Genomic DNA, 14589 nt, shown 5'->3' with positions numbered 1-14589 from the left:
AAATTATTATATGATGCCTTTTCAGTAGGATTGATTGTTGGGGGAAAATTCCAAATAATAATAGTGAGTTCTCTATTTAAATATTGAATGTATTCAAAGTATAGAGAGAATAAAGTGAAGATCATTAGACACCCAGTTGGGGGGGTGGGAGGAGGGAATATTGGGGTTCTTGGTGGTGGAACATGTGCACTGGTGAAGGGATGGGGGTTTGATCATTATATGACGGAGACTTAAACCTGAAAGCTTTGTATTTTTTCATGGTGATTCAATAAAATTAAAAAAATTTTAAAAAGAGAGGTTCTTAAGTATCCTTATTTGTTAGTAGTCAATAACCCATCTGGAACTCATTATTTTATTATTTTTTTGAAATTTATTTTTTAACTAGTGAATCACTGTGAGCATACAGTTACAGATTTACACATTTTTGTGCTTGTGTTTCCCTCATATAATGTTCGAGAACCCATCCCTCCACCAGTACCCATTCTCTACCACGAAAAAACCTAGTATCCCTCTCACCCCCCAATTCCATCCCCCCCCACCCTGCCCTACCTCTGTGGCAGGGTATTCCCTTTTGTTCTCTCTCTCCAATTGGGTGTTGTGGTTTGCAATAGGGGTATTGAGTGGCCATTGTGTTCAGTCTGTAGTCTAATTTCAGCACTCATCACCCTTCCCCAGCATGGCCTTCAACCACATTTTACTTGGTGTTCCCTTCTCTTTCTGAGATGTCTTTTCCCCCAGCATGTGAGGCCAGCTTCCAAGCCATGGAGCCAACCTCCTGGTACTTTTTTATACTATTCTTGGGTATTAGTCTCCTACTCTGTTATTTTATATTCCACAGATAAGCGCAATCTTTCTATGTCTGTCTCTCTCTTTCTGACTCATTTCACTTAGCATGATACTTTCCATGTTGATCCACTTACATGTAAACTTCATGACTTCATTTTTTCTAACAGCTGCATAGTATTCCATTGTATAGATGTACCAAAGTTTCTTTAACCAGTCATCTGTTCTAGAACACTCGGGTTTTTTCCAGATTCTGGCTAGTGTAAACAGTGCTGTGATGAACATATAAGTGCAGATGTCATTTTGACTATACTTTTTTGCTTCTCTGGGACATATTCCCAGTAGTGGTATTGCTGGATCAAATGGGAGCTCAATTTCTAATTTTTTGAGAAGCCTCCATATTGTTTTCTAAAGGTGCTGAACCAGTCGGCATTCCCACCAGCAGTGTAGAAGGGTCCCTTTCTCCCCACATCCTCTCTAACAGTGGTTGCTTTTGTTCTTTTGGATGTGTGCCAGTCTCTGTAGAGTGTAGGTATCTCATGGTTGTTTTGATCTGCATCTCCCTGATGATTAGTGATGTAGAGCACTTTTTCATGTGCCTTTTGGCCATTTGTATCTCTTCCTCTGTTCATTTCTTCTGCCCATTTTTTATGGGGTTGGATGGTTTCTTCTTGTAGAGTTCAACCAGTGCCTTATATACCCTTGATATTAACCCTTTATTGGATGGGTATTGGGTGAATATCCTTTCCCATTCTGTAGATTGTCTTTATATTCTGGTCACTGTATCTTTTGCGGTGCAGAAGCTTCTTAGTTTAATGTAGTCCAATTTGTTCATCTCTGTTTCCACTTGGTTGGTCAGTTGAGTGTCATTTTTGAAGATAACTTTAGCTTCAATATCGTGGAGGGTTTTGCCAACCTTGTGTTCAATGTACCTTATGGTTTGTGGTCTGATGTTGAGGTCTTTAATCTATTTTGATCTGACTTTTGTGCATGGTGTCAGGTTGATGTCTAAGCCCATCCTTTTGCATGTGGTTGTCCAATTGTGCCAGCACCATTTGTTGAAGAGGCTTTCCTTGCTCCACTTCACATTTCTTGCTCCCTTATCAAAGTTAGATGATCATACATTTGGGGTTGTGTGTAGGGATATTCCACCCTGTTCCATTGGTCAGTGGCTCTGCCTTTGTTCCAGTACCATGCTGTTTTAATTGTTACCTCTTTGTAGTAAAGTTTAAGGTGGGGAGGGTGATGCCTCCCATGTCTTTTTCCTAAGAATTGTTTTAGCAATCCGTGGGTATTTGTTGAGGAACTCATTATTTTAAATGGAAGACTTGTCTCTAAAGTTTGAACATAGTGTGATGCAGAAGAGATGGTTACCTTCTGGATATTGAATCTTTTAAATGATTCAAAAGAACGAACTTTGATGATTTTTCTAAGAGAATTAGTTGGTTGCAGAACGGAGGACTGACACCAAGCATCAGGAATTGCAGGGAACAGTCTACAAAGACGAACACTTAATCCCTATTATAGTATGTGGGCGGCAATAGCTTTGCGAATACCAACTGGGTACCAGAGTTTTATATGTATCCTACATATAATGGGAGACTACTTTAGCCTTTGCTCTGGTGTTTGATGACACAATCAATGACCCCCACTTGCATTAACAAAATCCCTTAGGTTTGGTCAACTTACTCATGCACAAGGGGCCTCGCCACGGTGTCTCCCCTGGTGTGGGCGCGATAGAAGAGGGTGTAGAGGTAGGGCAGTAGGGTGTAGCGAATATTCAGGTACTTCCTGGAGGATTTCACCAGTACAGAATTTTCTCCAAAGAAGGCGGGATCCTGGTCCTATGAGGGAAACAAGGGTTTGTACATGCAATACGGATATTGCGAACAGAAGCACCCGCAAGGTTCCAGGCTCCTTTCAAAACAACCCGGAGTTTCTTTGTGGAAAGACGTTAGTGGCCTCCCGGCATTCCAGTTAAGCAATGGGCCATCACTTCCCCAAGCAGGTGGCCATTCTTCACCTGGCGTCTCATCCTGCCTCATTCACAGCTTAGGGTGCTTTTCTCTGGAGGCTGCTGCAGGTCTCATCTTAAAGTTTTGCCTCATTAAATTCCTATTGCAAGATGAGCAATGGAGTTCGTGTGCACAGATGGAACCCCTTAGACCCACCATTCCCAGGAGGCTGTAGGAGCAGGCACAGGGTCTGGGACAGCACGTGTGTGAATGGAACAATGCAAGCTCTGGTCCACTGCAAACAGAGGCATTTATTGGCCAGAGTGAAGCACCTACAGGAACTGTATCCACAGACACCTTGCCAAGGACCCAGACAGAATCCAGTCCCAGTGTGTGCCATGTTCATTCTGATGGGGGACTTACCATGAGATCTTTGCTGTTGTGATTTCTGGAAAATGGATAAAAGGCTCCCAGCTGCATCCAGCGTGTGCAGAGCTCCTCAGTGGTGTTCATTAAGAAGCCACAGATGTCAGCCCCTACCTGGAAGGACACCCAAGCATCGTGTGTGCTTAATCCTCAACCCCACCTGAGATTCCTATCCCAAGTGAACTTTGTTGACCTCTTCCCAAGGAGGCTAATACAATGTGCTCGGGAGCGAGTAGTACCCAGTGTCCACTCTGTTCCATTGGTTGGCTTGAGTAGATTGCTTTCCTTTCCTTTACCTCAGTTTCCTCCTTGTATTAAATGAGCATATAGGGTTTTAGTAAATGGGGTAATATAAGTAAATCTCTTTTTGATGAAGAGTAGTTAGAAACACTGATGTTATATATTTTTTGTTTTGTGTCCACCACTGGTGCTCAGAATTTATCTCTAGCTCAATGCTCGGGGATCACTCCTGAAGAGGTCAGGGGACCATATGGTGTATCAGGGAATGAATGCAGGAGAGCTGCTTGCAGAAGCAGCTCTATTCACTCTATTCACTCTACTATCTATCCATCTACAAGGTATTATTACTTTGCCCACACACTATTGGAATTAATCTTCCAAATACCACACCTCCACGGCCACTCCTCTACTAAAATATGCTCTATACCATTGGGGCTTACACTTTTAGTCCTCAATACCTAGCTCCAAGCAACCTTCCCCAAAGCATTGCCTAATCCACTTGTACACACCAATCCTTAGAATCACATCAAATGACTCCCCTAACTGCTTTTGTTTATGTTAACTTAACTTCTGAACCTACCTTGTGAGCCTGATAATGTGTATTTTTTTCAAAGTTAAGTTTTAACTTCTCCAAAGGGTTTCTCTCTTTTTTTTTAATTATTTATTTTATTGAATCACCATGTGGAAAGTTACAAAGTTCTCAGGCTTATGTCTCAGTTATACAATACTCAAACACCCATCCCTTCACCAGTGCCCATATTCCACCACCAAAAACCCCAGTATACCTCCCACCTCCTGCGCCCCCACCCCCGCCTGTGTAACTGATAAATTTTGCTTCACTTTCTCTTTACCTTGATTACATTCCATATTTCAACACAAAACTCACTATTGTTGTTGGAGTTTCCTTCCACCCCCCGCTAAAATAAACAGCCCTACTGACAGGATGCATTTGGTAATTAGTTTTCTATTGCTGAGAATGAAAAGATATGAAGTCCGGCGGCCGCAGTAGCGGCTGCGGGGTTTAGGATTTCTGTATTTTAGTATTTTAGTAATTAAGCCCACAGAGATTTATGTTAGATATTGCATCATTTCCCTTCCTGAGGCAGTATGAGGCAATGGTTTAGTTCACAGTCTAGAGACATGGTTGCAAGCAGTTGCTGAGACCAAAAGTAGTCTAGTTGGCCTCCAGATCGTGGTCGATCAGCAGCAAAGCAGCCGCACAAGTATGGCCACGCGGGTTGAATCGAGGTGGAGCGCGCGCCGGTATCGGCCCCAGCATGAGGGTTTCTCTTGACTCTTTCCTTCAACTTCCTTGTATGTCATATCCTTGTCAGAGTTAGTAAAACCCTTTCTCAAAATCTCTCCTAACATTTCATTATGTATTCTTTGATTCATTCATCTCTCTTGCCACTGTCATAATTATTTGCTTGCATCTATATCTTCTCTTACTAAATTGTAAAGTCTTTGGTGAAAGAGGTGTCTCTAACAGTATAATTCTTTCATTCGCCATTATCACCAGGCATACCTAGTCAACAATGTAGATGACCTCAGTGGATATATACGTTGAATTTAACTAAAATGTTCCAAAGTCATTTTGAATGCAGGCAGCATCATGAGCCTCTTTGAGTGCAGAGTTTAGAGATGTGTTCAGTTTGCATAATGATCCATAGCATGTATAAGGACTTGAGCATATTATTGCATATATATTACACCAGGTTGTACTTTTATCTTTATAAGGCAGCTCAAGAAAGAATACCACGGGAGCAGACTTATGTGCTCCACTTTTAAAAGAACGTGTGCACTCAAAAGAGTAAATTTCTGGCCATGGAGGGTAGAAAGGAGAGCTTTGTGATTTGGAATGTTTCTAGAATGGTAATTTCTAAGAATTGAGGTTTGTGAAAGTACTTAAAATCAGGACTGACCATTGGAATACCAAAAAGGTTGAACTCAAGCATGCCAGCAATGGACCACCGGAGATCATCCCAGGTAGCTGCATTGTCTCCTAACCAATGGCCTGCAAACTTGCCAGATCCCGCAAAGGTAGAGCGGGTTAGTATAAAGCTCCTCTTTCCAGGGTACAGTCTCTTGGCAGCTCTAGGAGAGAGAGATTTTGGGAGTTAGAAGGTGTCATTAGAGTGCTCCAGCTCAAGGGAAAAAGTCACAACATGAGGATCTAAACAGTGAGTAATACCCGGCTTCTTTATTTCTAGTACTCTCCTCAAAGGTTCTTCTTGGCAATATGGACATTCCTTCAAAAACTAGAAATTGAGCTTCCATATGACCCCACAATACCACTTCTGGGAATATATACAGAGGGTGCAAAATAGCACAGTAGAAATGACATCTGTACCTATATGTTCATTGCAGCACTGTTCACAATAGCCAAAATCTGGAAACAACCCAAGTGCCTGAGAACAAATGACTGGTTAAAGAAACTTTGGTACATCTACACAATGGAATACTATGTGGCTGTTAGAAAAGATGAAGTCATAAAATTCACATATAAGTGGATCAACATGGAAAGTATCATGCTAAGTGAAATAAGTCTGAAAGAGAGGGACAGATATAGAAGAACTGCACTCATTTGTGGGAGTACAAAAGAACATAACATGAAACTAACTTCCAAGGACAGTAGACAAAAGATCAGGAAGATTTCTCCATAGTTGGAAGCTGTATCATGAATGGCAGTGGGGAGAAGGCAGCTGGAATAGAGAAGGGATCACTGAGATAATGATGGTTGGAGGGATCAGTTGGGAATGGAAGATGTGTGCTGAAAGTAAATAACCAAGATGATAACCTCTCAGTATCTAGATTGCAAACCATAATTCCCAAAAGTAGAGAGAGTGTTTGGGGAAATTGTCTGTCATGGCGGCAGTGGGAGGGTAGGAATGGGGGGGTATACTGGGGGAATTGTTGGTGGGAAATGTGCACTGGTGGAGGATGGGTGTTTTATCATTGTGTGATTGTCATTAAAACATGAAACTTATAACTATATCTTACGGTGTTTCAATAAAATAGAAAGAAAGAAAGAAAGAAAGAAAGAAAGAAAGAAAGAAAGAAAGAAAGAAAGAAAGAAAGAAAGAAAGAAAGAAAGAAAGAAAGAAAGAAAGAGAGAAAGAAAGAAAGAGAGAGAGAGAAAGAAAGAAAGAGAGAAAGAAAGAAAGAGAGAGAGAAAGAAAGAGAGAGAAAGAGAAAGAGAGAGAAAGAGAAAGAAAGAAAGAAAGAAAGAAAGAAAGAAAGAAAGAAAGAAAGAAAGAAAGAAAGAAGAAGAAAGAAAGAAAGAAAGAAAGAAAGAAAGAAAAGAAAGAAAGAAAGAAAGAAAGAAAGAAAGAAAGAAAGAAAGAAAGAAGAAGAAAGGAAGGAAGGAAGGAAGGAAGGAGAGAAGAGAGAAAGAAAGAAAGAAAGAAAGAGAGAGAAAGAAAGAAAGAAAGAGAGAAAGAAAAAGAGAAAGAGAGAGAAAGAAAGAAAGAGAGAAAGAGAGATAGAGAAAGAAAGAAAGAAAGAAAGAAAGAAAGAAAGAAAGAAAGAAAGAAAGAAAGAAAGAAAGAAAGAAAGAAAGAAAGAAAGAAAGAAAGAAAGAGAAAGAAAGAAAGATAGAAGAGAAAGAAAGAAAGAAAGAAAGAAAGAAAGAAAGAAAGAAAGAAAGAAAGAAAGAAAGAAAGAAAGAAAGAAAGAAAGAAAGAAAGAAAGAGAAAGAAAGAAAGATAGAAAGAGAAAGAAAGAAAGAAAGAAAGAAAGAAAGAAAGAAAGAAAGAAAGAAAGAAAGAAAGAAAGAAAGAAAGGAAGGAAGGAAGGAAGGAAGGAAGGAAGGAAGGAAGGAAGGAAGGAAGGAAGGAAGGAAGGAAGGAAGGAAGGAAGGAAGGAAGGAAGGATTGTTTTCTAAAAAGATTGTTCTTGGGACCAGATCACATCAATATGTTTATGTTGTGCTTTGTTGTGTTTGAAGATGTGATACCAGACACCATTAATGTCATCATTTCAAATAGTTTCAAAATCAGTCTTGAAAAGACTAATAATCATTCAAGGCATACAACTTTTATGAAATGAAGATAAAATTTAACTGGACATAGATGTATATGCATTGTCTGTCACAGCAGGTCATTTTAAACACTCACAAAATTAAACTTACTAATATACTTTTGGAACTTCTTTTTGAATAATATTCTCTTTCAGTAGAAACACTTTAGACATACAGATGCAAAAAAGAAGATACATTTAAGAATTCTATTTGAGACTCACTCTAGTACCCTATAAAAAAATTTTAGAATTCCAAAACCATGCAGTCTGAAATTTTATACAATTATGCCACAGATATACCAAGAGTACCATACCATGTTTGATGGGTGTAAGGTAGAAGACAACCAATCTTGATTTAAAAATATATACTTATAAGTATATATATTAGCACTAAAACTCTAACAACATATTAATGATCTCTAATTCAGAGTTTTAATGGCCCCAAGATGAGATACAACTATTTTTACACACTTTCCTCTAAAGAAAAACTTTTTGGAACATTTTCAGTCAAATATTCATAACAAGCAATACAAAATAAACTACTTAGCATCTGCTTTAGAGGCAGGCCTGTGTGGTGGTGGAGAAATTTAAAATAATGGTGGTGGGAAGGTGTAATGGTGCTGGGATTGGTGTTGAAATATTGAATGTAATAAATTACTGTGAACGACTCTTTGAAAATAAAAAATATTACCAAAAGAATTCTATTTGTACCAGTGCATCTATATAAGTAAACATTAGCTCGAGTAATCTCTATTTTTAACTTGAAAGCCTATACACATTATTTTGTTTGGGAGCCACATCCAGCAGTGCCCAGGGCTTACTCTTGATTCTGCATTCAGGGATAACTCCTGGTGGAACTTGGGGACCGTGTGTGGCACGGGGGATTAAGTCCCTCAAGGCAAGCACCCTACTGGCTGTACTATCACATCAGCCCATAAATACTTAAAAGCTTTTGCTCTACAACCTTTTCCAATCAATTTCAAGAAGAGCAGAATTACATCTACGACTGTGGTACTAACTGCATTGGGTTTGGGTCCGACTCTCTTGTTGTTACAGTGTTGGGGTGTGATTACCAGCGCATTTTCCTCCCTATAAAATGGGTTCACACGCAAATGTAGATAAAACACAGGAACAGATGCTGAGTCAGTAAATCATGTGCGGTCTGGAAGCTACTCAGTCCTTCATATTCTATTCTACTTAATGTACCCCAAAGGAAAATGTTTGGTTTCCTGACTTATGCAGAAATGGACTTGAGTTCTGTTTTTACAACTTATTGATTAATCTCTGGACCTCATTCGAGGTACTCTTTATGTCATTCATCATTTTTGCCATTCCTTTTTCTCCTATTTTATGTTTCCTATAAATATATACTGAATTCCTTCTTCCCTCTGTGCCAGGTAGTATCTATCTTCTTTCATCAATCTCACTAACTCTGCTTATCTTGTCGAGTTCTTTAAAATGGTAAACTGATGCGCAGATCTACCCAGGTCAATCACTGGATCCCATGACAGCATAGCAACAGTGGCCTTACTCTGCTGTGGCAATTGCCATGGAGTAGCCGTACAGGCTGTGGACATCATACTGCTTGCCCCAGTGCTGGACCGCATCTAAGCAGAGAGTATTGCTGAACAAGAAGCCATCCAGGATTCCTGGGAAAAAAGAGAGAAATAAATTAGTCATTCAAAGTCTTAGAATGAAATGCTCTATTCCTAGACCACCACAGAATTATAAAAGGTGTCCTCCTGGACTGACACTAGGCATGGCTGTCCTCCCAAAGATCACCCAGCTTTCATATTATTAGTTTGCTACATATGTACAGTAGTTTTTCTGATAGTTTATACACATTCTCTTTCCAGGGAACTCAGGTGACCATAAGCAGGCATTTAGAAGAGGATCAAGTAAGAACAGTAGTACAATCTCAGTTCTTCAAACGGAGCTAGGTTAAGTAGTTCAAGAACAGTGATATTAAAAAGAATATGGGAGGCATCACCTTTTCCAGCTTCAAACTGTACTGCAAAGCGATAGTGATTAAAACAGCATGGTATTGTAATAAAAACAGACCTGCTGACCAATGAAATAGAGTTGGATATCCTGACACACACATCAAATATATGATCATTTAGTCTTTGACAAATGAACAACAAATATGAAGGAAATGTACACTGGTGAAGAGATGGGTGTTGGAATGTTATATGACTGAAAACCAATCATGAACAACTTTGTAACTGTGTACTCACTGTGATTCAATGTTTTAATTTTTTTAAAAAAGAATATTGATATCGACTGAAAGTGTAAGTTACAATTTCACTCCACTGATAAGATGTAGTCAAGAATGGAGCTCCATTCTCTTTTTAATATAATGTAGGAGCACTGCTATTTATTCAGCCATTGATTAAGCTGATTGAATGCTCCATTCTTTTTTATTCATCTCTTTTAACTTCCTATTGAACCTCACAAGTTCAGATACAAATTGACTTAAATCTTAATTATTGCATAACTTTTCAATAGTTTGCTTAATTCAAATTTATTCATCTTTGAATTCATGCCATACATTAAAGCCAGATCAATATTTCTAAAACCATTTTATTATTCTATTTTTCTCTTCCTAAACCAAGAATAGTTTCTATAATCAAAAGAATAAAGAGTAAACTGTTTAACAAAGACTTGAATCCCTTTCTATTTCATTCCAACCTATCTGCCCAAATTTCAATTTTTCCCAGCAGAAGATAGGATGTCTTTACAAGATGCTATAACTCTAGTTTCTTATCACATTCTTCATCATGATCCATTAATTTTTGCATTATGTATTTTGCTCTCTTTCTCCTTTTAAGTATTATGGTTTGCAATACAGGTACTAAGTATCCATCAAGTTTGGTCCATAGTCTACTTTTAGCACACATATCCAATCCTGAACAAGCCTTCCAAGCTCTTGTATCACACTTACTTTATAGTGAGTGTGATCAGAGCTGGGAGCCTATCAAGCATGCATTGCCAGCAAGACTTACTGGGAGTGAATGGGGGATAATTTAGATTGTTTCTGGAACATCCTGTAACTGAACCATGCACAAAGTTGGCGACTTCATTCATATCCTACAAGACAGGAAAAAAATCAAGAAAATGCATTGTGTTATACTAATGATATCCTCTTTATGTAAAGAATCAGAGAAATAATCATAGGCATTTCTGTTTCAAAGAAATTCTGTGTACATGTGAAGAAATAAATCTTCCTGCTCCTTAACCCACTGAAGATTTCATACCGAAGTTTCTTAGAACCCCTTTGATATGATATGCTTATAGTTCCTAGAACTGAACAGTCTCCAAACAATAGAAAAATATTTCATTATTATCTGTATATATGATTTGCACATTCTCTACATATACAAATAAAGCTGTCAACACAAAAATATATATATTCATAGTCATAAAAAATGAGAAGGTGAGCTTGTGCTAATAACTATGCAATTGAGATTGCTACCAAAGTCCTGTTGGTAAACATTTTTGGTTGATAAATATCATTTTAGAAGGCTTTTCTTTCCAGCATTTTAGATATGTGGATAATTTGAATATTCTACATTTCTCTAATAAATAGAAAAAAGGTCCAGTTCTTGAGCTTTCTGAATATTGCTGAACAACTGCTGCTTTACATTTGCTTTTAACTAACCTACAGGAGGCATTAAACCATAGCACTGCCATGGTTTTGTCAGACAGCTGGGGACTTTAGCTCTGGACAGTTGGTCAACATGTGCAAAGGAAAGAGCCCTGAACTGGTCATTGAATAGGTCCTATACTTTGCCACAGCATGATGTATTTTTTTACTTTAGCTTATTCATATATAAAGTAAAGCAAGACTAGGGGAAAAGAAAAGATCTGAGTTTACTTCCAATCCTAATAATTTTAGTTTGACTCTAAACTGAATCTTTCAGTAAGATCATTAAAATAGTTCCTAGAGTATTTGATAGGTGCAATATTGCTACCCTTGCTTTCTTTCCTGCTCCTTCTCTTCTTTATGATTTTCTAGTACAGATGTACACAGGCTGTATGTCAACCACTGGAAAAAATTCAAATTATTAAAGACTCACAATCCAGATTCCATCATACTCCACTTCTTTAAAGAAACGCTCAAATTCATCTGCCCACCAAGCAGCACACTGAGGGTTGGTATAATCAGGAAACACAGTTTTTCCAGGCCAGACCTGTAGCAGAGAAAAAAAATACTGATCAGATTAAAGTGACTGAATAGAGGACTGGGCACTTGTCTTATATGAAGCCAACCCAGTTTTAATCCTAACACCTCATGTGGTCCCCCAAGCACTGCCAGGAGTGATCCTTGAATGCAGCCCTGAGAGTAAGCCCTATTTATTACTGAGTGTGACCCCAAAACAATCAATCAACACATTATTAATTAGTTGACTGAGTGTATAGTTAGAGAGTAGTTTTTTAAAACTAATCTCAAAGAGATGCCAATTGTCCCAGTTCCACAGCTCCAGGACACCTCTAAATTTGACAATACTGACATCCCAGTAGGAGCACAGTTATTGTTTCAAGGGACTTGCCAGTGCTTGGAACATAATATTGAGGAAAATGGGTAGGTATTTATGGAAGAAAGATGAAAGGTAAAGTTTATCCCAAACATGTAAGGCATCTGGAAACATCAAACAAAACAATTTTACACAGACACACACATACACACATACACCAGCCACCTCTGCCACGCCACAACTTCCCCCTTTGACTTGCCTCTCCGACAATAGGAGTTCCATCAGGGGTTTGCACCCACACCTTCATATTTGAGCCCCTGTTATATGGTCCATAGGGATTAGTCTGAGAAGAGTTGTTAGAGATGGCTGGATCCTAAAAAGGGGGCAGGAGGGACAATAAACAATTTTACGTTAAATTAGAGGCAATGAAAAGTTATTGGATCAGTAACTTTGTGAGTAGAGCCTCGCAAGCTACCCGTGGCATATTCAATATGCCAAAAACAGTAACAACAAGTCTCACAAATGAGACGTTACTGGTGCCCGCTCGAGCAAATCGATGAGCAACAGGATGACAATGATAACTTTGTGAGTCACGATTCTTTAATTAATTTTTTTAAAATAAAATATATTGAGAATTGGTAGGCAAAGAAGGGGGTTGAAGTGGAACATACCACAATGATGACCAATTTCTGCCCATTATTGTGCAACTCCTTAGCAAAACTAGGGAAGTCCTTGTATTGTACTGGATTGTAAGTGAAGTCCTTCTTTTGATCCATATAGTCAATATCAGCGTGTTGCACGTCCTAAAAATATACAGATGCCCACAAATCAGCACATAGGTGTTTTGTTGTTAAAATAAGTTGGAAAGCTTACCATTATGATTATTCCTGAAAACAACTGATTCTGTGTGGGACTCTCAAGAGAGTTCTTTTTTAATGTTCCTGATTTTATTTGAGATGTCATGATAAGCATTACGGTTAATGATAGGGTTTCAAGCCTACAGTCTTCCAACACCAACCCTCCACCAGAGTGTCCACTTCCCTCCCATCACCTGGGTCCAGCCCTGGCATTGAAGTGCCTCTTTTCCAATAGCAATTTCCAAAGCAAGTGATCAGTTGTTACCTAGGACTGGATCTCACCCAGGGATCATGTTATTAACATCATCCTACTTTACCCTGCCCCCAGGCATCAAAAATCAATCTCACTGCTACCTCACAATTATTTTTAAAAATCACTAAAATGGTCAAAAATATATACAGAGCCAGATATGTCTATCTATCTACCTTTGTCTCTATAGATATATGTAGATACTGTTATATATCTGTATGTATATACACATATTTATGACATAAATCCTAGTCAATTCAAGATAAAAGGGGAAAAGACTGTCTCTCCCACTTCTTTTATTTCACTTTACTACCCCACATTATTTTCCTTTTTTTTCTACTTCAAGTCTTTATCAAATATTCTTTCTGAAGTTTGCCTAAATAAAAGCATGGACACCAAAACAAAATTGATTTGTGTTATAGGGACTAAATGTCTGCCTCTTAGGGAATGAGATAATGAAAAGTAGAAGGTTATTCCAGAAACTTTTTGGTTTTCCTCTTTGTCTCTAATTTAACCCTCAACCCTTTTTTGACACATTAGTTCATCCATTCAAAACATTAAAAACAATTACATGTATAGACTGTATCCTTTTGTCACTTAAACATGGAAAAAATGGCTGAAGAACTCAAAAATGCATTATATAAAAGGAAGTCAAGGAAAATTTTCCTAATAAGACATAAGAAAAAAAGGCAAATAAATGGATTGCCTCCAACCTCATAATTATGGCCTTTAACTACTGTTTCCTACTAAAATGAACCTGTTTGTGGGAGAATGGCTGGTCCAGCAAAACTGTCTGGACTTTTGCCTATGTAAAACTCTTGTGTATATCACTCAGGGGGAGAAAGTAAGACAAGGAAATTCTGATTGGGGGCATCCAATGGCCTTACTCACATAAGGAATATGGGCATCCCGGTTTCTCGTCACGACTTTTTTCATGTTATCTATGGATCCATAATCATAACGGCTGAGATGAAATCCAAGTGACCAGTAGGTGGGAAGGACTGGCCGTCCAATGAGCTGAAAGAAAGCCAGCAAATATTCTGTTTTAATAAAACTTTCTCTAGCCCTTGGTTGGAGGTACAAAACATGCTCCCTTTTCTCTGCATACTAGTTCACTAATATCAGAACATTGTTCTATTTTTCAATCCCTTTATAAATCATCTCTGAGGTAATAGACTCAAAATAGTAGAGTTATAATAGGCATTTTTGTGAACCCCATTGCTTATTTGACTGACTTTTCTTAGTGCAATTTAGGATTTTCTTGGTCAGCACCATGACAAAATGAGATTACCTCTAGATACTCTTGAACAACTTGCTCTGGAGTGTCCCCCAGGAAGACATAGAAGTCAAGAATGCCCCCAATGGTTCGGTAAGTGATGGCTGGGGCAGGCTGGAGAGAAACCTCTGGAAAGATTTTATAAAAAGAAGAGAGAAGTTAGACTTTATCATAGAGTAATAATTATGACATTTTAGATTAGAGGATCACCACTCACGTGAACTTAAACAAATTGACTCTAGTGCTGCAACATTTGGATATGAGGGAACAAATGCTGATGATTACTGTCTCGCAGCACCCAAGAACC

General features: G+C 38.5%; 1 protein-coding gene across 1 annotated transcript in view; it reads right to left on the bottom strand.

The window, feature by feature from the left end:
• LOC101544608 (maltase-glucoamylase) overlaps positions 1 to 14589 on the bottom strand; it is a 244248-nt gene that overhangs the window by 171092 nt on the left and 58567 nt on the right. The window contains exons 10-19 of the mRNA XM_055129619.1: positions 14298 to 14410; positions 13898 to 14023; positions 12571 to 12702; positions 12159 to 12272; positions 11501 to 11614; positions 10427 to 10511; positions 8953 to 9070; positions 5327 to 5498; positions 3162 to 3278; positions 2473 to 2627 (exon numbers count right to left, since the gene is read on the bottom strand). Of these exons, the coding sequence (XP_054985594.1) occupies positions 2473 to 2627; positions 3162 to 3278; positions 5327 to 5498; positions 8953 to 9070; positions 10427 to 10511; positions 11501 to 11614; positions 12159 to 12272; positions 12571 to 12702; positions 13898 to 14023; positions 14298 to 14410 (1246 nt within the window). The remainder of the gene's footprint in view (positions 1 to 2472; positions 2628 to 3161; positions 3279 to 5326; positions 5499 to 8952; positions 9071 to 10426; positions 10512 to 11500; positions 11615 to 12158; positions 12273 to 12570; positions 12703 to 13897; positions 14024 to 14297; positions 14411 to 14589) is intronic.

This window comes from Sorex araneus, chromosome 1 (assembly GCF_027595985.1).
Source record: "Sorex araneus isolate mSorAra2 chromosome 1, mSorAra2.pri, whole genome shotgun sequence".
NCBI classification, from domain to species: domain Eukaryota; kingdom Metazoa; phylum Chordata; class Mammalia; order Eulipotyphla; family Soricidae; genus Sorex; species Sorex araneus.
Note: the sequence above shows the minus strand (reverse complement) of the source record. Positions and strands in the feature narration are given on the sequence as shown.